We start from the raw sequence: 23,323 nt of genomic DNA, 5'->3' as shown, positions 1-23,323 counted from the left end.
ACTAAAGGGTCTGTGCTTATTTTGGTGCAGGGATGCTGAAGGCTCCCTTTAGAATAGAAGTATATTTTAAATTCAAGTTCAAGTTTATTTGATGCATAGACCATAGGTCTTTCACATATAAAGCAAACAAATAAATACATGAAAACCAGATTTTAAAATGCAATATAAAATATTCAATTAAAATCCTATATAAATCATTGAAATACTATATATATAAATGGTGAGATACTCCCTTAAATACTACATAAGATACTGCATGGACTAGTACCTGCGTAACTAAAACCAGGTAAAACCAAGCAAATACTGTCCGAGTATATTTTAATGCAGTTTTCTTAGAGATGGCCCTTTTTGTTTCAGTATATTTTTATTTATCATGTCAGGGGCAGACCAAACAGTTGCATTGCATTTTTTAACAAACATACAAACAAACAAACAAACAAACAAACAAACAAAACACAAAATTTGTAAGCTTGGTAGTTGATTAAATGCCCTTTGACCAGTAGCTGGCCACTTGGAGTGCCTCTGGTGTTACTATAAGAAGGTCCTCCATTGTGCATGTGGCAGGGCTCAGTATAAAAAGAAATTGGCACTTCAAAGACTAATCTATTTATCTCAGCAAAAACTTGTGAAGGCTAAAACCCATTCTGTACATCGGAAGACGTTTGCTGTAATACATGAAAGCTTAGGCTGAAATAAATTGGTTATTGAGTTGCTGTGAGTTTTCCAGGCTGTATGGCCATGTTCCAGAAGCATTCTCTTCTGACGTTTCGCCTGCATTTATGGCAGGCATCCTCAGAGGTTGTGAGGTCTGTTGGAAACCAGGCAAGTGGGGCTTATATCTGTGAAATGTCCAGGGTAGGAGAAAGAATTCTTGTCTGCTTGAGGTAAGTGTGAATGCTGCAACTGGGTTATACATGAAAAGTGCCACAAGACATCTTTTCGTTTGCCTTATCTTTTATGTCAGAGCTACTCTAAGTGATACTCTATCAATCAGTGATGATCCATGAGCCATTGGTTGATGATCTAGTGCTAGGAAACAGTGGCTGAGACTCTACACCAGCTACGTACTAATAAATCTGTTAACTGTGTAATGTTTCCTGGCCAAATACCATCAAGCCTACATTAAAAGCGAGCAGCAGTGTCAAATGATAGAAATCTGCTCTGCTAGCTAACAGGACACAACAGGACGCAAATATGATGGTAATAATATGTCACAAATATGGCACCGATCTTGAGGGATGTAGAATTCTGATCGAACACATCGACTTGACTCCTCATTCATCTTGCTTCTGGTACCTTAAACCACTTCGATAAACAGGTTGTCCTCACTTAGCGGGCAACATTTTCTCTCAGGATAAACATTTTATATCGATAGACACTAGAAATAATCCACAGCATTAGACAAAAATCCTATATGATTTACTGTAGCAGATTTCAGTTCGCTGCAGTTCTCTATGTTTTTCAAAGTGTTAAGAGAGAATAAAATCTAGCTTTCCCCTGAGCTTCAAGCACAGCTTCAGAGGGAGGCTTAGTCGAATTTGTTTATGGGCACTATTCCATATTCTGTCTTGCAAAACAAGACAGCTCCTTTTATCTTGCCAGACCTCCCTTATCCTTCCTCCAGAGAGAATTCTCAGAAAAACAGATCAGAGAGCCTGCTTTTTCATCACTTTTTCATGTAACTTGAGCCATTTTTCATAACCATATCAGTCAGAGGCTCTGACAGATTTAATGTTTGCTTCTAGCAACAATAATTGATCTTTCAGCTCTCAGTAAAGGAATTCAACCACAGAGGCAATGTATGTTATTTTACAGAACCTCAAATTGTAGGTTATTGAAAGCAAATTCTGGTCAAATTCTTCCTCTGAGAACAAGTTCTGCAAAGTGAGCTTACCGTGGGTTGTGGAAGAACCCAGGGCCAACTCAACTGCCTCTTGAGGTGCATTTGGTAGTGGAGGCATTTTTCATCTTGTAAACCTCCAAGTCCATTCACATACACCCCTCATTTCGATCTGCTCCTTTCCCCCATACATGAAGGGAAAAAATAGGCCCCATGGGTGTATTGGAGGCTGCTGTTACCAGATGTATATAGAAGAAAATCCTCCGCTTTTCCACAATAACAAAAGGACAAACAAAACCACTCCTAGAGCAAACAAGAAAACAGCTACTTAAATCATATTTATTTATTTTATTTCCAGTATTTCTATCCCGTTCCTTCTCAGGAGTCAGGACGGCTTACATTTGGAAGCAATTCGATGCCACTACATATAACACAGCAATATAATAACAATTAAAACAATAAGTAAAACATTCATTAAAACAGTAAAAACAATATTAATAGCCATAACATCATTCCAGTCTCTTCCATATCCAATTCCATGTCCAAAGTGCTATCTATGTCTGTTGTCCAAAAGCCTGATCCCAGAACTATGACTTCAATTTCTTCCTAAATGACAGGAGGGATGGAGCCGATCTTACCTCAGGCGGGGGGCCACAGCCGAGAAGGCCCTGTCTCTTGTCCCCGCCAGACGTATTTGTGACACTGGCAGGAGCGAGAGCAAGGCCTTCCTGGATGACCTTAAACTGTGAGACGGGATGTAGAGGGAGATGCGTTCGGACAAGTAAGCTGGGCCAGAACCATATAGGGCTTGCTACACATCCCTTGCTACTCCTCTGGCTGCAGCTCTGTATGGAGTTCAATTCAAATCATTGGCTATGACCTACAGAGCCCTATATGGCTACAGTTAAAGCTGGTGTCTTCTTAGGTAGTTCCAGCATTATAACTGCAGCTTTTTTTCTTTTTCTTTTCTTTTTTTGTCGTGTCAGGAGCAACTTGAGAAACTGCAGCTACAATGTTATAACATCACAATGGATTTTGAAATATATTAGATTTATAATCCCTTAACTTTTGTTTTCTCATTTATAATTGTGGCACTATATTACAGCTGATGTGGTACATGACATTGTGACTGCATGTCCCACGCAGGACCACAGCCAATATGTTTAACTGAAGATATACACATATTCAATTGTTTTGGATATTGCAAAAGAAAAAAAAAGTACTATTGAGAAATATGCATGGGTTTTTTTAAAAATACCAGAGGTTGTGCAAGGTCTGGAAGAATAACAGTCTTCTGACAAAGCATATTTTAAAATAAGTCAGGAAGTGGTTTATGAATTATCAATGTATACAAAGTCTTTTTAACATCACAGGAGAAAGTGGTGATGGCTGGACATATAATTATAATTGTTGGTTCTCTTGGACCTCTCAGCAGCTTTCGATATTGTTGACATATATAAGCCCCAGGCAAGTGGGGCTTATATATCTGTCAAATGTCCAGGGTGAGAAAAAGAACTCTTGTCTGTCGAGGCAAGTGTGGATGTTGCAATTGGCCAGCTTGATTAGCATTTAATGGCCTTGCAGCTTTAAAGCTTGGCTGGTTGCTGCCTGGACGGAATCCTTTGTTGGGAGGTGATAGCTGACCCTGATTGATTCTTGTCTAGAATTCCCCTGTTTATTCAGTGTTGTTCTTTATTTACTTTTCTGATTTTAGAGGGGTTTTTTTATCTAGAGGTGCATTCTACTTATATGGCTACCAGTTTCACTATAGTTTCTATTATTCTTCAGTCAATAGTTTTTAAAGGAAAGCAACAATGAAGTATAATTTTGAAAAAGCCATCCTTTCCTCTCATTCCTACCCTTGACCCTCCCTTTCCATCCTGTCACTATTGTTGATGCCAGATTTGTATAATCCTGGTTCCTCAACAGGAGTTATTGAGGAGAAAAAGGATTACATGAATAAGCCTACTTATAAAACACAGCTGCCTTAATTATGCCAACAGCACCTGCCAAGAACACAGCTAGAGTCCTTTACCTGGTGCCATTCACAAGATTAGATTCCACTCTGGGAAATTACATGTTCTCAGAGGTCAACTTGTTTTGTTATCATGGCAGAAGATTGTGTTTTTGCAGCAGATTACCAAAAAAAAAAAAAAAAGCTTCTTAGAGTCAGGTTCAGAATAAATCACAGAACAGCGCATTATTATCTTATTTGTATCTCAACTGGCATTGACGTAAAGGATGCTTTCTGATCCTCTTTTAAGTGATAGCATGCATTACTCATTTCTCCAATCCAAATGGAAATGTTATTTAATATCATAGTACAAATTTGTCTAAATGCTTGAGCACCAAAGTGTAATTCAAATACACATACTATAGAAAGACCTGGTATTTTATCTCAAAAGAAGTCGAGATTATAGAGATCTAGTTCAGTGATTCCCAGACTCTGAACTTCCAGGTGATTTGGACTTCCCGGAATTGCTGATCATTAGCCAAGGCAAATGAGGCTTTGGGGAGCTGATGTCCAAAACAGCTGGAAGACTACAGTCTACAAATCACAGTCCATCTATAGCAGGCTGTATTTCAAAATTATTTTTTTCAGTGGGGGTGGTGTTTGCCACATCGGCATAAGCTTTGTCCTCTCCCCACTAGTTAGTGCACATGTAATATCATTTAGTTTGAGGTATTAAGAGCTATAGTTCAGCTGATAGGGATTGTGGGAGGTACAGTCTTCTAATGACTAGTTTTCTGGGAGTTCAAGTTCAAAGTAGTTGTGAACTCCCTTGAGTCCCCTTCGGGGTTGAGAAGGGTGATATACAAATATTGCAAATAAATGAATGAATAAATAAATTGTTAAATTCCTCATTGCATCTCTGAGCAAAAGGATCCAGCCTCTTGAAAGTGTGTCGTACATAGGATCTTCATACATTGAAGCCAACTACATAGCAAATTACAAGAAGTTAAAACCACATAGAATGAGAGAAGCCATTTGTGAAGAGTGGAATTTTACAAGTGCTAATATTGTCTGACAATAAATTCCTTGGGGAGGGAATCTATAATAATAGCTGATGTTTTGATTACATCTTCGATATGCTTGTGCTTTTACGAGCCAACCTGTGTTTTGAGATCTTGAAGGAAAGATTCAGTTTCACCATCCTCACCTATGAGTTTAGTAAATGATTTACCCCAAAGGAGCTACATTTGACCATGTTCATTGTTATGAGCCTCAGCTCATTTTATTTTGAGAATTGTTGTTACTTGATGTCTCCAAGAAAGGCAATTTCCCTCTGAAGGATGGCGCAGAGCTATATTCAATGTGTAGGTTTGGAACTTGAGTTTTTTGGGGTGAAATACTTAGGAAGATGACCTTTTTCCATTTCTGAAAGAAGAACTCCATTTTGGTAGAGGATTTAGCCTACAATAGAGGGCTATCAAAGCTGAACATCCCCAAACTGATCAAGATTTGTTTTCTTTGATATTAACTAGATTCCCTTGTGGGTAACCTGTCAGGTGTCAACCTGTATGAATGTATGCATGTGTGTGCATGTATTATCAAGAAGACTAAGCTTGCTTCCTTTCTCTACATACATATCCTGTATGTGTATGCTAGATATTGGACTGGCTGTTGTTCAGCTTCTTCCTTGTCAATCTGATTACTCTGTTGCGGGGAGAACCACTCAAATAGTTTCAATATTTTCCATAATTGTCGTTTAAGGGCTGCAGATTGCCAAATGTATTACAGCAGTGTACCAAGTGACAGAATAATATGAAATAACTCTAACAGTACATTGACAGCAAAGTCAGGATAGGGTATGTGTGGCAAAATATGTCCTGGGGTATTTAAATAATACATCAAAAAGTAAACCCTTTGTTTACTTTCTAATTTAGATTCAAACATTCAGTTGTTCAAATGCCTGGACTCAGCTGAAAGGCCTGTGCTGATACTCCAGGGATTACTGAAATGGTCAGCATTACACCATTAAGTCATCTGACTGTTTTGCTGCCTTATTTTGACCCCCTTATCTATCTAACAGCTCCTCTGAAAATCCCCACATTATCTTGGGAAACATACATTTCCGCACCATCTCATCATCACATGCCTGTGGTCCCTAGTTTGCTATGAACAGAGGGAGATATACGAACAGGCACACATGCACACACTCTCTCCATATTCTCCAAACAGTTCCTCTTTTTCTTCCAGCAGCCATCAAGCACTTGTCCTGTGTGGCTCAGGGCCCTTCTATTCAGGCCTTAAAATATGGAAGAAACCCAGATAAAAGGGGGTGGGGTGACTAAATGACATCTGCCGAAAATGCAAGCTGAATCGCATTAACAGCTGAAAAACACGAGTTAAAAAGGCGAGCTTAAAATCAGATTACAGCTGGAAAATTTAAATATTTACATGACTGTATCACCCTACATCACTGTATCACCCTACGCTTAAGGAAAACATGTGACTTCGTCCCTATAGGCTCTTGTGCACTGCTCCAGCACATGTTTGCATTTTAAAATCCTGAAACAGCTGATGAGGGCTGTAAACAAATGGAGCCATAAACATACAGGTGGCTAAATGGAAGCACAAATGGAAAGCAATTCCCATTAAACTCTCTGCAAGCATTTCTTTATTCTGATGTTTATGAAATTAAAAACAGTTTCAATTTACACAGTGGGCACCAGCATGGTAGGCAAGTGACCCCAAGGGAAAACAGGGTTCAACAGGGGAAAAAAGGAAATGCAACAGGAGGGTGAGGAGAGATGACAAGAAATCTGCTTCTGTGCACATTCAGATATCTGCATCAGCACTTATAAAGTCCAGCACATCTCAGAGAGTCAATTAAAAAACATTAAAAGTAAACTTAAGGCAGATGTCCCTGGTCCAGCTTGTAGATTTCTAAAATCTGCTACAAATGAACGTATCAGGATGCCGGGGCAGCATTTACCGGGACTGACAGTTCCGTGTTTGGACTTGCTGTCAGGTACCGTGATTTTTTGGCCTATTCTCCTTAAACCATCAGACCTCACGGGTCTCACAAAATCTTAATCTGCAGACAGAAAGATAGCAAAGAGGATGTCCATTTAATTTTCATCAGAAGGGAGAAGATTATTTCATGTTTCTACCAGATGTACCTGTGATGGTAGTTGGACAGAAAAAAGGACCTCTCCAGAATATCTCAAAACATTGGTCAGGCTGATGTGAGAAAATGTGGTCCTTCAGGCAAATTGGATCTGAGCCATATAGGGCTTTACATGTCATTAACAGCACTTTGAATTATTATTATTATTATTATTATTATTATTTTCATCTCACCTGAAGGGGACTCAAAATGGCTTAACATAAAAGCATTCGTACACAATTTAAAATATACAAATATGCAACATTAAGACAGAATTAAATATAAACAGTATTAAAAAGCATAGTTAAAAACCGTTATAACCTATTCAAAGTATATTGGAAGTAAAAGCCACAGCACCTCCTGAATTTGATTTTTCAAACCTTAAAAATCTTGTTCCCCAAAACAGACTGGCAGCCAGGGAAGCAGTTACAACAAGGGAGTCATGTTTTCCTTCTAACCAGCCTCAACTAATGATCTGGCTGCAGTTCTTTGGGTCAACTGAAATTTCCAAATACTCTTCAAAGGCAGCCCCACGCAGAGCATGTTTTAGTAATGCAAACAAAATGTAACTAAGGTGTATGTCATCGTGGCCAGGTCCAGAGTCACCAAGAAAGGGCACCGCTAGCACACAAAGCTTGACTGTGTAAACATTCTCCTGGACACTGCTGAGACCTGAGCTTCCATGCTTTAAACATGCAAGCTGCAAACCTGTGTATTTAGGAGGGGGTGCAACCGCATCCAGCACAAAGTGAATCTCTCATTCCTGACTTGCTTTAACCAAGAATATATTTCTCTTGTCTGGATGAACTTTCCGGTTATTTATTCAGGTACCAGATTAGAATCAAGGCAGTTTCCTTGGATTGAAGTGTAATGAAAGAGTAGAAATAGTATATAGAAGAAGTATATAGTTGCAATAATTAAGTGTTCAGAACAAGCTAGATCCCAGCATCAGTTCTGGTTAGTTTGATCCTACTCATGAGTATTGCCCTAACAGTGTCCTGTAGTAGCTTAATATCTCACATATTCAATATGTTATAAATTTCCATGGGCTATGGCATACTCTGTCAAATCCATACAATATGTTGGAATGTAATGTATGCATGAGATCACTGAGAACAGTATGTCTCTTGGCTCTTTGGGTTGAAAAGACAAGTACTCGTTGCACAGATTTTAAGATTTATTTGAAAAATTAAAAAACATGTATTAAAATTGAGGCTTCTGTGTAATTTCTAAGGTTTGATCCAGCTCCTCTCCTCTCACTAATGAACAGGCACACTAAATCCAACCAGATAGATTTATTTATCATGCCTTTTTAATATACTTTTTATTAGGACTTTATACATAGCATAAAATAAAGTAAGAAAAAAGGAGAGGAAGAAAAGAAATAAAAGAGTTTCTGTAGGTCCAATCTTTGTTGGATTTAATTTCTTCAAAGTCTATAGTTTTATTTTCTCCTCCGCATCCCATTTTTGTTTGTAGTCCAAAGCACATAAATGTCAATTTTGGGTTGGCTATATAATAAAAACTATCTTATTGTTCTTCATATAGTTTCTAAAAGGCTGCCAATCCGTCATTTTCTTTGGTCTTCCTTGATGTTTTGTTAGCAGTTGCATCATTTTATCCATGTTCATTACTTCCATAATTTTGATTACCCATTAGTCTTTTGTAGGTATTTCTTTTCGCCTCCTATTTCTGGCAGATACTATTCTTGCTGCCGTAATTAGATAATTCAAGAGCACTTCTTTGTTTACTTCCATCTCATGTACATAATCCCCTGTAAGAAGTATTCAGGCTTCATTTGTAACCTAATATCTATTTTTTTTTTTTAGATTCTTCATAAATTTCTTTCCAATATTTCTTTGCCTTGTCACACAACCATCACATGTGTGCTTTTCACACTTCCAACAATTATTCTGTAAATTTTTGTAGTATATTCTTAATTTCTGTGGGGTAATATACCACTGATGCATCATTTTAAACCAATTTTCCTTTAAGTCATACAAATACGTTTGTTTCCATTTGTTGTTCCGTATGCATTCCCATTTAAAGAGAGGTACACAGTCCTGTATTTGTCCACACAGTAAGAGTTTGGTGGGACTCAGTCCCAGCAAGTAAATATATGAACATGGAGACCACACTTGTGAAAATGACTTATTAGTTGTGCTGGAATGCCAGAATCATATTTTGCTACAGTCTGTATAACAGCTGGATACATTTTATAATTCCAGATCTTCCAGTCCAAATTTCAGCTCTCAGTTTTATCTCTGAGAAGGATTTTTAAGGAACTCATACACGCACGCGCTCGCACACACACACACACACACAGAGCTTCAAGGTAGCACATCTGTGCTCAATGCTTGAGACAGAACTCACATGGTTAACATTGACAGGATCAGCCTTCAATCCCTTGCTGCTTCACAATTGGCTAGAGGCGCTTGGCTTCTGTGCTTTTATTTATCTGGCTCTTCTGCGGGAAGGTGGTAGCCTGTGCAGAGTGAAGGAAGAGGCAAAGGGGGAAGAGACCGACTACAGCAACACAGCTTTCTGTGGGTCAAGGAGAGGGTGCATGCACCCTTGCCCCACACCACTATGAGGGGCAGACTTAAAGGTCCATGGATTTTCCCCTTGCTTTTAGCTGGCTTGATTCACCCAAATTCGGGACAGGAACGACAGAAGGTAAGAAATCATAGGACTCTTCAAGGATGGGGATGTGGGTGTCCACCCAGATGGTACCTTAGGAGGGTATTCTATAACACGAAAGCTTTTCTACTCTGGATTTGCACCATACATTACCAGACAACAGAGATCTGTGAGAATGAGCAACAGATACCTAGCAGTTTGTACTATTTCTGATACAGTGCTCAGATACTGAATAGTACAATCCAGGTGCCCTTATGAATCTGTAGCAAGTAGCTGCCAAGCTAATCTGTCTGAGAAGGGATGAGATCTCTCCCTCACCACCCTCACAACCACAAATTCTACATGCATTGCCTCATACCAGATTATTATACATGTTTAAGATCATCATCCCCCCCCCCCCCCCATCCCACATGAAATGCCTTATCTGAATCTGTATTGTCATGGTTGCATGTATCATGTAAAAAGACCAAGGGGAATTTCCTGCAGAATATAGTAGCTGCCTGCTTCTTATCAACCACTGAAAGAAATGGAGAAGGTTTGTTTATCAGGCTGCCCCATGACCTGCTCATTCCTGGCATTTTAGCTGTCAGTTTGGTCCCTTGCCTTCCTAGCAGGAAGCCATCTGTGTGTGACCCCTGAAGAATTTATTGACAAGAAACAGTGACATGAGCACATTTCCTAGGATTATTAATTCCTCGAGGACTGTGAACTTGTCATGTATCTCTGCCCCTTCTGTACTTGTGGTTATAGATTGAAAGTCATTTAATGTAAAACATGAAATAATAAGTTCTGTCTCTTATGTAAAACAAGGATCATTCTGAAGGTAAATGAGATCGTTAGTGCACATTTAAAAGAGAAAGTTAATTTTAAAAAACTATAAATGTTCTCTCCAAATGCAACCTCTCTCTGATCTGGATTTTAGCCTGAACTTTAAAGGGAGCTATCCATAGTGCTGAACTCTGGGTCTAAAATACATTAAACAACTTGGATGACTTTCAAAACATTAAGACTAAAATTGAGAGCTTTCCCATTGACGTCAACCACTTCTTGCATCTCATTGTACTCTGTGACTAATAAGTGGGGATGTATGTAGAAGAACACTCTAGAATGTGATTATTCCATGCCAAGTGGCTTCTGTGCTCTATAGCACAGAAGGTTAATCCCAGATGGGGAAAAGAGAACTAAAAGCAAAGATTGCAATACACTAGGACAACCAGATTTGACTCTCTTCTGTGTACAGGTATAGTCAGTCCAAAGGGCAAGGTGAGGCCAAATATTGGCTTGTTTATTCTACTGTAGCAGGCTATCCGTCTTGCTCTGGCAAACAGCTTGTTTGACTGTGATGACAGAAAAACATTTGACATCTTTACTTGGTTGAGAAAACCACATGGGACCTCAAAAGGAAAAACTCAATTGCCATTTGGTTGCTGGCTTATATAACCCTTTTTCTGGCACAAAATCATGTTTTCTTAAGGGATCAACAGGAATACTGGATGGTCTCAGTGGCGGATATGTTACTATACCCAAGGTAGGAAAACAAGATATGTGCCAATGTTTTGCCACGGTTCTGTTTTCTCAGAAAACAGCACATATGCAGTAAGGGATGCCTAGCCGAGATTATGAAGTTGCTTAGCAATAAAATAATGGCTTCCAAGTTTTCTAGAAAATAGGTCTTAAGGAAAAAAACAAGCCTATTTAGGATCTTGCTACTGAAACAGAACTTGGTAACACGTGTCTTATTTGGTTTATTTCTGTTTTCCTTTTGCCACTATTTGCTTCATTGTGGGCAACTATGGGCACAAGCAAAGAATAAGGCAGAGTTTGTACAACTATAATAAGCAACACAGATTTATAATGTGGTTAACAACACAGCTTGTTAGTAAAGGTAGGGGTGTAGAACAGGGCTTCATAAATTTCCCCACTCACAACCCATTTCTGCCCCAGAAATGTTTACATGAAGCCCAAGTGTATGAGTATATAAAGTTGATATGAAAATCAAACCTTTACTGCTAACAAATCAGCATTTGCAAAGCTTGCTGAATAGGCTGGTTTTTCAATTTTGTGGAATACAGTGGAAGCATCTTCTGCAGATATTATACACCAGATTCCTGTGAATGTCTAAAAAAGCCACTAGGTGATATTCAGAAACCTTTTGCTCTTGCCAGTTTTTTCCAGAGCACAACATTGAGCTAAAGGGATCATAACTCACGGTTTATGAAGCCATGAAATAGAGCACAACATGCTACATTTCAACAAACAATAGCACCGTTTGTACTGTACGTGATCATGTGCACCTTTTGGGACAACCTGAACCAGGAAGGATTGCCTATGTAATACTTCCTCTTTAAACATGTCATCTTGATGTAATGTCTAAAATAGTGCTTTTCCACCTTCCATTGTTTAGTTTAGAGAAACACAGCATAAACTTTCTTATGATATTGCTGTGTCATTTTTGGATATCAATCGGACTTACAGGTGTACTTTTTTGACTCCAGCCTGAGGGAGAAAAGAGAATGGGCTGATTTGACTCCTTCCTAGTCCAAATATTGCTACACTCCAAAGAGAGCCACCTTCTGAACTGAACAATCAATTGTATTTTTCCTGTACACCTTTGTGCCACTGGATGCTTCATCCTAAGGCAGGTACAGTCATCAGGTTTCCACAGCCAAATACACAGTTACATACAAGGACAACTATGGCTTTATTATGGCTTTCCATTCAGCACTAAAAAAACCCAGGAAATTCTCAAATTCACGAAGGGAAACATCTGGAAATATTTCCAAAAAAGGACAGTGACAAAGAAACTTACAATTGCAGGACAGGAAAAGGCACTTGAGACAACTAGCATCAAGGAAAATATTGAAGATATAACACTTTAGCTGCCATGGCCCAATGATACGGAATATGAGAGTTGTAGATTTACAAAGCCTTTCGCTTTCTCTGTCAAAGAGTGCTTATGCCTCACCAAACTAAAAATTCCAGGATTCCATAACATTGTGCTATGGCCATTAGTGGTGTCAGACTGCATTAGTTCTATAGTGTAGGTGCAGCATATGTAAAGGAAAAGTATTAAACAGTTAACAACCTGAACAGGCAGTATATAAGAAACACCATGTTAAAGTTGCTGTGCTGATGCATTGCAATCTATATAATTAGATCATCTGCAAAGAACTAGTGGGATGTAAGCCTGATCTTTAAGAGTTCTGAGAATCAGTCAAAGTCTTGGGTAAACCAGAGCAATCCCCAATGATCTCAGCACCCTTCTCCAACTGTAATAAATACATCCCTGGTCACGTTTCCACATGATAGTGCCAAATGACTTCATTTATGTGTGTCGGTGTGTGAGGATTCACCCTAGGTCCATATGCTTCCCAGGAGGCTGCTTTTGTGTTGCCTTACTCTTCTGGTTGACCTTTTCAAAAACCGAAGAGGTAAATTCCCTCCCTCGAAAGCTTCCAGAAGTAGCAACTAATCTTTTAGACAGGTTGCAGGACTTGCCTCCTTCTATGTAATATTAAAATAATCACTCTTATTCAGCTACAAATATTTAGAGACAACATAATACTTGTCCTTACTCCTGCGAAAAGTTTGACCTCCACAAATCTACCGCTCAAGATGTAAAAGAATCAGACTTTTTTGGTTCATAATTAGAATTATGAGTAAGTTGGATTGTGGAACATTCCAGAAAACTTGAAGATCAGGAAGCTGTTTCCATGCATTAAGTCAGGGATGGGCAACTTTGACAGATTTGAGGGGGGCATTTTCTGCCCATGAAATGCCTCACCCCTGCCCAATGGAGTAGTGTGGAGTTTCATAAACATATTGAACTCAGCTTGCAGTTTCAAATAAGCTGATGAGGAAAATAGGAAAATGGGATCCTTTTAAAAGTAACCAAAATGTGGGATACAAAAGGATCTTGTTGAGAGAATGCATGGAGTGAAGTGCCTAGTTATGAGTGAGCAGGTTGTATATGTGAACACGAACAGCAATAGAAATGCGAAACTTTGGGGCATGGTGAAAAATTTGCTACCTCTTCACACGGGGTTACAACATCCCCATTTTTCTGTTTTTGACTGGGCCTGAACAAGGATTGGCAAGCATCATCAGAAGATGCTCAGCAGGCTCTGCCCACATTCCTCCCAAAAGTGCTTCCTCCACCACCACTTTCCTCCCCCTTTCCCCATATGATGTGGAAAGGGTGGCGGGGCAACTAATGTTGCTGCCCATTGCTGCCCTTTCTCCCATCTGATAGGGACAGGGTGCCAATGCACCCTCTCCCGTCCCCACCGTACAATGGGAAAAGGAGTGGGGGCAGGCGTGGCAACGAAATGGCACAACCTGAAAGGGCTGCGTGAAGGAGGGAAGATGGGGCCTAAAGCCAAGGTGAAGGGAGTTATTGAGGTGTAATGTGATGCTGTCCAGGAACCAGAAAGGAGGTGTGAAAAACTGGTTATGAGAAAGCAACTTTAGTTTTGAGAACCAGCCAAGTATTTTTATATTCAATATCACAGGGAGGGCCTGTAGCCCATTTGCAAAAAGAATTGATACTTCTGGGGGACTTTAAAATATGTAACCAGATGGATAGATCCTGACATCCTAGGCAGCACCAGAGTATTATGTCTTTATATCACAATCTGAAACCTACCTTTAAAGACCCAGAAAATGCCCTTTGACAATGTTTCCTCAGACTTTGAACTATTATTACTCACACTGCAGTGTTCTGAATTCTTTTTGAGAAAGTATTTGATGACTTGTTGTTCTCTTCTGCTGCTGCTTCAGACTAGATCTTTGTGAATGTGCGTGCGTGAACTGCTCTGGGTGGAATCCTTTAAAAATAGTGACATACACTTAGAATTAATTCCCCTCCTCTCTTCAGTACTGTAATCCACAAATAAAGGAAAATGTCATAATTAATGGGAACAACTCCTGTGTGTGTGTATATATATATATATATATATATATATATATATATATATATATAGTGTGTTTTTTCAATTTAGGCTGGGGTTGAACTAATGCCTTCTTTCAGTGTAAAGCAACTGTTTCTGAAGAAGTCTGGGCATAGAAAATACCTTTTTGGCCACTCCGTATTTTCCAGAAGGCACAGAGGTTGTGGTGCTCTTAAAGCATTTGCCCAATCCTGCTCTGAGCTGCAACCCAACATGTGGGTCTGAACTAAAGACGCTTGTGATGTTGTTCATTGTCATAAAGATGATCTTTTCGAGGTGTGTTTCTTGTTTGAGATGACATTTTCCCTCTCTACGTTGTTGCTATGCTCCAAAAGCCTGAATGATACACAAGCATGCTTTTATTTATCTTCCTGATTAAACATCTACCAGTAAGAATTAATGTCAAACGTAAAGCGAGGGGATCGAGGTGGGGTGTGGGTATGGATGGGCCAGGAATATCTCTTTCATGAGCTGTTCATGCAATAAATGAATAAAAGGATTGGTAGTGCTTAGTTTGGAGCCAGAATTTGCTACTGACGCAAATAGGTTTGCAGAGTGAATGATTAAATGTTCGAGTCAGATCCTAGTAACCATGTGTTTCTAGGTGACTGCAAAGAGCTAGCTAATGGGGGGGGGGGGGGTGTCAAGCTAAATGGAAATGGTTATACATATACAACAGGAAATTACTTTATGCTGAAGCTAAACACTGAGGACCCTTCCAGACAGGCCCCAAAATGCGGGACCTGTCACACTTTTACCGGAGACGTCCAAAGCAAATTAATTCGAGGCCCTGCTTTGTTCCAAATTAATTAGTTACCTGGTAAGACCTGGATTTTTGGTAAGATATGGGCCTTACCAGGTGTGGGCCCAGTGTAGATTGAGCCTGGGGACCCCATCATGTGCTCCCCGGGTCCAATCCATATAGCCTTCTTGGTTTTTCAAGCCCCAGGAGCGCCCCTCTCCACCAAAAAAGACCTTAAAAGAAGAAATAATTTACCCTTCTGTCATTAAGGTACTCCTGGAGTCCACTTGACATGTAGAAATGACGTGCCAGGAGGCAGGAAAGTCGGTGAGAAGCAATTTTCCTCTTCTCCCTACCTCCTGGCGCACCAATTCTACATGCCAGGAGGACTCCAGGAGTACCTTAATGACGGCTAAGTAAGTTATTCTTCTTTTAAGGGCTTTTTGGGGTGGCTGGGTGACATAAGTCACCTGGATGGCATCTATACACTCCACCAGGAAGGCCTGGGTTTTTGTGGGGGTTACTGTCTGGAAATAGCAAAATTCCAGGTTAATATTATCTACATTGGGAAAACTATCATTAGTTTTCCTAGCATAGCACTGAGGGTCTTGTGGCCCTTCAGATGTGAGTGAACTGAAGCACCCATTACCTCCAGCCAGCCTAGTCATGAGTGAGTGATGGTGAAAGTTATTGTCCAACTTTTGGGAGGTCAGCAGTGCCTCAGCATTGATCTAGAACTTCAAGAGCCCACAGCTGGTTGGTCAGGAGGGTAGACAGATACGTAGCGAAATCAAGAAACGAAGTGCCTGTAAGAATATGGATCAGATATTTTTAAAATGTTTCTGTGACTGAAAAAGAACTCTTAATTCTTTCACCAGGAAGCAAAACAAAACCAATTCCTGGTTCTTTCCCTGACATTCTTAATCCCAGCAGCTCAATTTAGATTGTTAAGGAGAACAAAAGCCCTTTTGGAATTACAACAAGGACTTTTGCTTCATTTCTAGAACCAAGTATCCTAATCTATCATTTGGTCAGTCTTCCTGTCCAGCCCTATCTCAGTGCCAAGCATTGAACCTTGGATCCTTCGTTGCATGGCAAAAGGGTTGCTGTCATTGTTGTGTGCATTTAAGCCATTACTGACTTAAGGTGATCCTAAGGCAAGCCACATTACACTCAACCTACTGCAGCACTCTGCTTGTCAGCAGATGTGTGCTCTATCCGTAAGCTATTGGTACTTTTTTGTCTGTCACCCATGACTAAGCACATATTGTTGGCAATGAGTAGGTACACAATTGACATACTTATTTAACATTTAAAACACACTGACCTTTCATAAATACACACAAAGGTTTGTCTAACCCTAAGCTTCTGCTCCTTCTAACATAAGGGAGACATTCAGTAGAACCTGTTGACAACTGGTCTTTAGGCCAAGCTGTGTGCTAGCAATGCCTTTCATGAACAAGATTTGAGAGGCAAAGTCATGCACTCCTCAAAATGTTGTTGGACTTCAATTCCCAATTATTCTAGCAAGAACTTCTGGGAGCTGCCATTGGCTGTGCTGGTTCATCATTGGCTATGTTGGCTAGGGCTACTAGGCATTGCAGTGGAGCAACATCCAGGGAGCTGCATGATTTCAACTTGTAATGTAGAACTTTTCTATGAAGAGGAGATCTTTCACATTCAAAACCACTGACCTAGAGATGCAACCAAAGGTTGAGTGCCTCCAGTTTGCAATATTTTAGAGATGGTGAAATGTTCATGAAACCCATAGAACCGTCAATGTCTTTACAGTACGAGTGTGATTTCTTTCTTTTAAAAAAATTGGGGCTAGAAGATAACTGCAAGGTGCTGATGAGATCCAACCAAGTGCTGGCATTCTTGGCCACTGATCTTCACAGCTTATTAAATCTAGCAAGGAGACAGCTCTACCATTGGGACTAATAAGGCAACCATTTAGCACAGGCTTAAGAGTTTATGCATCATAAAAAAAGAAACAAAATGTGAGTTAATTTGTTTTTATTTGATGATTGTATATGCAGTCCCTGAGTTACAAACATCCAACTTACAGGGTTGCTGTGAGTTTTCCGGGCTGTATGGCTATGTTCCAGAAGCATTCTCTCCTGACGTTTCACCCACATCTATGGCAGACATCCTCAGAGGTTATGAGGTTTACAAACAACTCGTAGTTAAGAACGGGGTGAGATAATAGGAAGTGAGAGAAATCTACCCCTAGGAAGGGAAATTCACTGCTAGAAAGAGTTATCACGGGGAAAAGGTGGTTCCATTGAAGTTCTATCACCAATCCTTGTTTCCACAACAAGCCACATTCTTCAAAATCCAGCTATCACAGGGACAGAAAGTGATGTCAAATCTTCTGAACAGGGGCAGACAGCAAAACAAACACAACAGGGGTGTTAACCTCTATGCTCTACAAAGCTTGTATATGTGTGTGTGTGAGTGCAATTACACTTTAAAAATACCTGTTTCAACTTACATACAATTTCAACTTAAGAACAAACCTACAGGACCTATCTTGTTCGTAACTTGGGGACTACCTGTATTTTGATTGCCATGAAAGGGGAATGTTTGCTGGATTTCTGCGTTGGGTGCTAAAATAGTTTGTCTGGCTTTGAGCTTTGACTTGAGTAAATGGAGGCAGGGAACTTTGCCACCCTAATTCAGATAGTAGAATGCTTTGGGACATCCCTGTTCATCTCCAGAGTATTGGAAACACTTTATTGAGAGGTGAGGGAAGGGCATTCACTTTCTGTTGCAAGATTTCTTCCTGTGCAAGGTGAAACAAAAATGTCACTACAAAATAAGTAACTTTTCATGGTATATGTGGGAGGGAGCACATGTGGAAAGTTGAGTCCCTCTTTTCAAAATTTGTGTGTGTGTGTCTCACTTTTATATTCCTCCTCCTTCAGGTGACATGTGTTTTGATGTCTTCCAGGTGGACTGCTATGACTCAATACCAGGGACAGTGTATAACTACGGGGCTCTCTCCATCCATGGTGATGAATACATCCCCTTCCAGAAGTATGCAGGGAAGCTGCTTCTCTTTGTAAATGTAGCCACTTACTGAGGGCTTACAATGCAGTACCTTGGTAAGAGTTCTGAATTCAAAAGAAAAGAACTTTTCTGGTTCATTTGTGCAGTGAAAAGTAGTCAACCTCCAAGTTGAAATTATCAGAAACATCTCTCTGAATTCTTAACACAATTGGAAATGCCTGCAATTTTCTAGAAGAGAAGGAATTGCACAAACATTTTTTTCTTTCGTTTTCTACTGCTTTATGTCATAGCCCTGGAATGAAATGTGGCACCACATAGGTTTACAATCCTCATCCTGCTTAGTTAACCATTTCTTTTATCCAGGGTGTTCTGGAAACAGTATAAAGCAAAGTACATCTTTCAACCCACCATACTGCAATTCATGGGTATTCTGGATGCTATGCCAAAACAACTAGTACCATCAAGCCAATAAAAACCTGAAGTATGAGTATGTTCCAAAGGAGTATAAGTCCTCCATACCCATTGTCAGGAACATTAATGATGCTGGTCTTATGGAAGAACCTTTTCCAATAAGCTTGCCCTAAATTTTTTAGTATTGGTTCTTGCCATTTTTAGGTTGACTTCATCTTAAAGGTTTTTTTTTTTGAGGAAGCTGTTGAGATCTGTCTGTCCATCTGTCTTACAGAACTGAATGCACTACAAACAGAACTGGGACGTTATGGATTAGTTGTTCTTGGCTTCCCCTGCAATCAATTTGGAAAGCAAGAACCTGGCGAGAACTCAGAAATCCTTCCAGGCCTGAGGTGAGCACGCCCAAAAATCAAATAGCCAGCGGTGCCACATGGCATGAAAAGGTCATTTCAGTTCTTCACAGCACAGAATAGAGCTGGGAAAAGTTATTTTCTCTCTCACAACACCTTCCAGATTTCTGTTGCCAGTGTGGTCAGTGCTGGGAATTGCTGAATGGAATATATGTAAGTTTGCCTAAAGAAGCCACTGGACATTTTTATCCAATGTGTAAGCCATTTTCGGCTGAGAGTTATCGAAGCAGTCACCCAAGTGGTTACATTACAGGTGTACTGTTTTTGCATACATATTCATTGTAGTGTGAATCATACATTTCACATATGTATGCACATTGTGCAGCATTAGATTTCACTAATGCATAATGGTCATTTGCTTCCTTCTTGTAAAGTTAAATTCCTATCTCTCAGCCATTTTCTACAAATCTTTTCCAAAATTCTGAAGATCTACAAGGCAGCCCATCCGGTGCCAATGTACTGGATCAACAACTCCATCTTTTATAGCTCGGCCATTCATTCCCAATCCCCTCAGGGACAAGAAGGAAACCAAACAGATGAAATGTTTAAGAAGCTGAAATAGAAAGTAAAGGTGGTGTAGTGGTTTGTATCTTGCCCTGAGCTACCTCATGAGGTTATTGAAAAGATAAAGCGAGGAATCTACATAGGCAATAAGCCACTTTTAGTTCATTGGAGAAAATGGGGCACATAAATGTTAACTAAACTGGCTCTGCATGCATAGCTTGCTAATATATCCTTCCCCTCCCTCTGGCAAAAAAGTGGGTAGGTCCATGGACCCCTTGGTCATTTGGGGAATCTTATCTACAGTTGTATATAAAAATGAATGGAAAGCATACAGCAAAGTTGTCAAGTGTCTTGGCCCTTTGCTCAAGAACCCTGAGCTGGGGCTAGGAGGATGCCCACTGAACAAAGCAAAGTGGTTATACCTTCTCTGTGAGAACAATTTTCTCCTTCTCTTCCAGATATGTCAGACCCGGAGGTGGTTTCACTCCAAATTTCCAGCTCTTTCAGAAAGGAGATGTGAATGGGGAGACAGAACAGAGAGTCTACACCTTTTTGAAGGTTTGTATTAGTGGTTACTCTAATTTGGTAACCTCTCTCCTGTTTTATGAAACAAAAACATTGGGAGGATGAATAATAGTTTGCACCGCAAGTTCTAACCAGAATTTTGCCCGTGCGATGTTTCCAGTGACTCAATATATGAGAGACAATGAGTCAATTTTTGTCAGTGTACTTCCTGGGTTGCCTTAAAAGCTGTTTTAGAAAGTTGGGGAAAATTCCCAAACAATATTCCCATCTGGGATTGGTACAGGAATACAGAACATCACTGTCATGCCTCTGAAGGACTCTCATTGTTTACCCCTGTAGAGATGTGTTCATTATAAAGTGTTATTTATAATGTTTATTATAGAGTGTTTATTATACTGTATTTAAACTGTATTTATGTACTATATTTATTGCCATGGCCTAGCTGTGAGGGATAGGTTGCCATGGTGACAAGACAAAGCCTCAGAGGAGGTGGGCGGAGCTTAAGGAGGAAAAGGTTTGAAAGTGGCAGTTAAGCTCCAGTCCGGTGGAAGAGACCCGGGGAAGAGGAGAGCCAATTAGGGCTCTGTTGTGAAGCTGTGAGAATTCAGTAGTTCCTAGAATTTGTGAATATTTCTTCAGCAAGAGAGCTGAAGGTGTTACCTTGTTAGATTGCTTAGGTTAAAGGAATCTAACAGAGGGGGTTTTCAGGATTGCCAGTAAGGAAAGACTGGTGATCAGTGGTTTGTTCCGAGTATAGGGCAAACAGTGTGGACATTCACAATAGGGAACTCTGAAGTAGTATAAGCACTTCACTAAGAAGAAGTTTGTAGAATTGTATCATCAGAAGCATGTATCTCAAACCAGCCATTTTGTAACATCAAGCCTTGTGCCAAGTTCAAATTCTCAAAACTGCAACAATTACATTCTGTTAACAATAAAACTTGTTCTCTTTATATTTCAAACCTGCCTCCTCGATTGCTGTCATGCTTGGTGCATTCCACACTACCAAAGTCACCTCACAACACAACTAAAGATAAACAGAGACCTAAACCAGCGTCTCTAAACATATTGGTGGCAGCTTAATTGATATCTAAAAGAAGGTTCCTCACAGAATATTAGTGGCTATAAAGAAGATTAATACTTCCTCACATAATATTGTTGACAAGCGGTGGGATTAACGCTTCTTTACAACCCCTATTTCAGTTCTTTTAAGTTAGGGGGAATTAGCCTTTTGTGTATAGTTTTGTGGAGGTCAGTCTAGATAGCCTCTTTCCCTTTGAAGTCTCCATTGCCCTGCCCTTTTAAGAATCCCCTTAGGCAAGGTACTTCTCGTTCTTGGAGGAATCAGCCTTTTTGGTGACTGGAAGGTGAAGAGAGAGGAAGGTTGGAAAATCTACAAAATAGCATGAGCAGTTGGAGCTGTATTCAAGTCCGGTCAGAGTTAAATATTGAGACTATCTCAAAGACAGTTGAACATCACACAAGAAAGAGACAATAAAGATTCAAGAGTCTAAGTTCGGCTAGAACTGTGTCTATCTCTCAAAGACTTTACCTCTCCTCATAAAAATGTTATAGTGAGACTCAGGAGAGAAAGTCTAAAATTCTTGTTTGATTCAACTATATAGTCTCAGATCTGTTCCCTGCACAGCTAGTTCACCTTCCAAGAAGTTAAGATAGCGTGGGGAGAGAACAATTATAATACACATTTGGATACAATTTGTTTGCTTATTGTAGGCTTGAAAGTCACTGGCATGAAATGTTATGTTAAATGTCACTGATTTGAAGTTTCTGTCCAGTTTCTCATGGATCCTGTTCTCAATCAGTTGAATCTCCTTGATGTTCATGGAATAATGGTGAAATTCAAAGCATTTAATTTTTAAGAGCTCCTCCCTGACTGACCTTTAATTTCAATAAGTTTGACCCAAACTAAAATCTGTTTTTTCTCTTGCTAGAACTCCTGCCCTCCTGTTGTAGAAAACTTTGGTGACCCCAACAAACTGTTCTGGTCACCTTTGAAGATCCATGATATCAAGTGGAACTTTGAGAAGTTTTTGGTTGGCACCGATGGGAAGCCTGTGATGAGGTGGTACCACAGGGCAAATGTCGCTACTGTGAAGAGTGATATCTTACGATACATGAGGAAGCAGAACCTGTTGTATGGATAGTGTCTTTATAGATGTAGAGAAATGGGATGTAGGTGAGGGAGGGAGCCTGTTGCTATATCCAGATTCATACCATTTCTCACAAAACTCAACAAGGACCTGATCAAATACAATTGAATTTTAAGAGACACTGCTTTTTCTGGTGACTCACCCACCTGAATAACCAATCTCAGATAGCATATTTTGGCTTCACCAGAAGTATATAATGGCAATAAAATCATGGTGGATTATGGCCCCTTCCTTAGTTAATATATTTAAGTATTCAGTAGCCTAGCCAGTAGGCTGCAGAAGCAAACCATATTCACTTTTGGCTATATTTATGGCATCATAAAGATTAAAGGTTTGTTGAGATAAGCTGTTCTGGATCCCCCATATAAGTACATTCCTTAACTTTGTACACTGTTCTTTGTTCCTGGACCACTGCTATTAACCAAGCTATACTGCTTCCCAAGGAAAGAGATAAAATGAATGAAAAGAAATAAAAATAAATCCCTCAGAAATACATGCAGTCAACATTTGGGGTATTTCTGGATAAGGCACAGCCTACCTCCTCTCTGAAAAATAACAGAATATATTCTCCCAACCAGAGTTTGTGGACAGGTATCTCTCAAAACTGTAATGTCTCCTCTAAAAGTGGCTAAGAAGAGAAAGAGATTTGGGGCCAAGGAAGATGCATCACTATGAGGGTTAGGTCTGAAAGCTTCCAAAAAGAGTGGACCTGGCCTGAAGCTGCAAGGCTCTGGTGTAGCCCTTTAGTGCATTCAGGCTGCTTCATGAGTCTGCAGAGGATGCATTCCTTCTTATCAACCCCAAGGCTCCTTCAGCTTCTCTGCCCTGCCTCTGTATGAAAACTGCCTAATAAAAACAGCAAACATTCAATGCATCTTTATTGTGGGAGATTTTCTTTCTCATTTGGTATCAGCCATTGATTGAGGTTCCAGGTTTTAGCCTGCCACTTTTGGACTCTCACTGAGGTGTTCCTGTGAGTGTCTCCGTAGATCTTACAAAAATATT

The 23,323-nt window shown here is 39.9% G+C and overlaps 1 protein-coding gene across 1 annotated transcript; it reads left to right on the top strand.

Annotated features, from left to right (window-relative positions):
- Positions 1 to 9,398: 9,398 nt before the first annotated feature.
- Positions 9,399 to 23,192, top strand: GPX3 (glutathione peroxidase 3). Its single transcript, XM_060765459.2, has 5 exons — positions 9,399 to 9,630; positions 18,239 to 18,392; positions 18,983 to 19,100; positions 20,081 to 20,180; positions 22,100 to 23,192. The coding sequence occupies exons 1-5, from the start codon at positions 9,544 to 9,546 to the stop codon at positions 22,310 to 22,312; spliced, it is 672 nt and encodes a 223-aa protein (XP_060621442.2). The 5' UTR covers positions 9,399 to 9,543; the 3' UTR covers positions 22,313 to 23,192.
- Positions 23,193 to 23,323: the final 131 nt, after the last annotated feature.

Source organism: Anolis sagrei, chromosome 2 (assembly GCF_037176765.1).
Source record: "Anolis sagrei isolate rAnoSag1 chromosome 2, rAnoSag1.mat, whole genome shotgun sequence".
Lineage (NCBI taxonomy): Eukaryota > Metazoa > Chordata > Lepidosauria > Squamata > Dactyloidae > Anolis > Anolis sagrei.
This window is presented reverse-complemented; position numbering and strand designations above follow the sequence as displayed.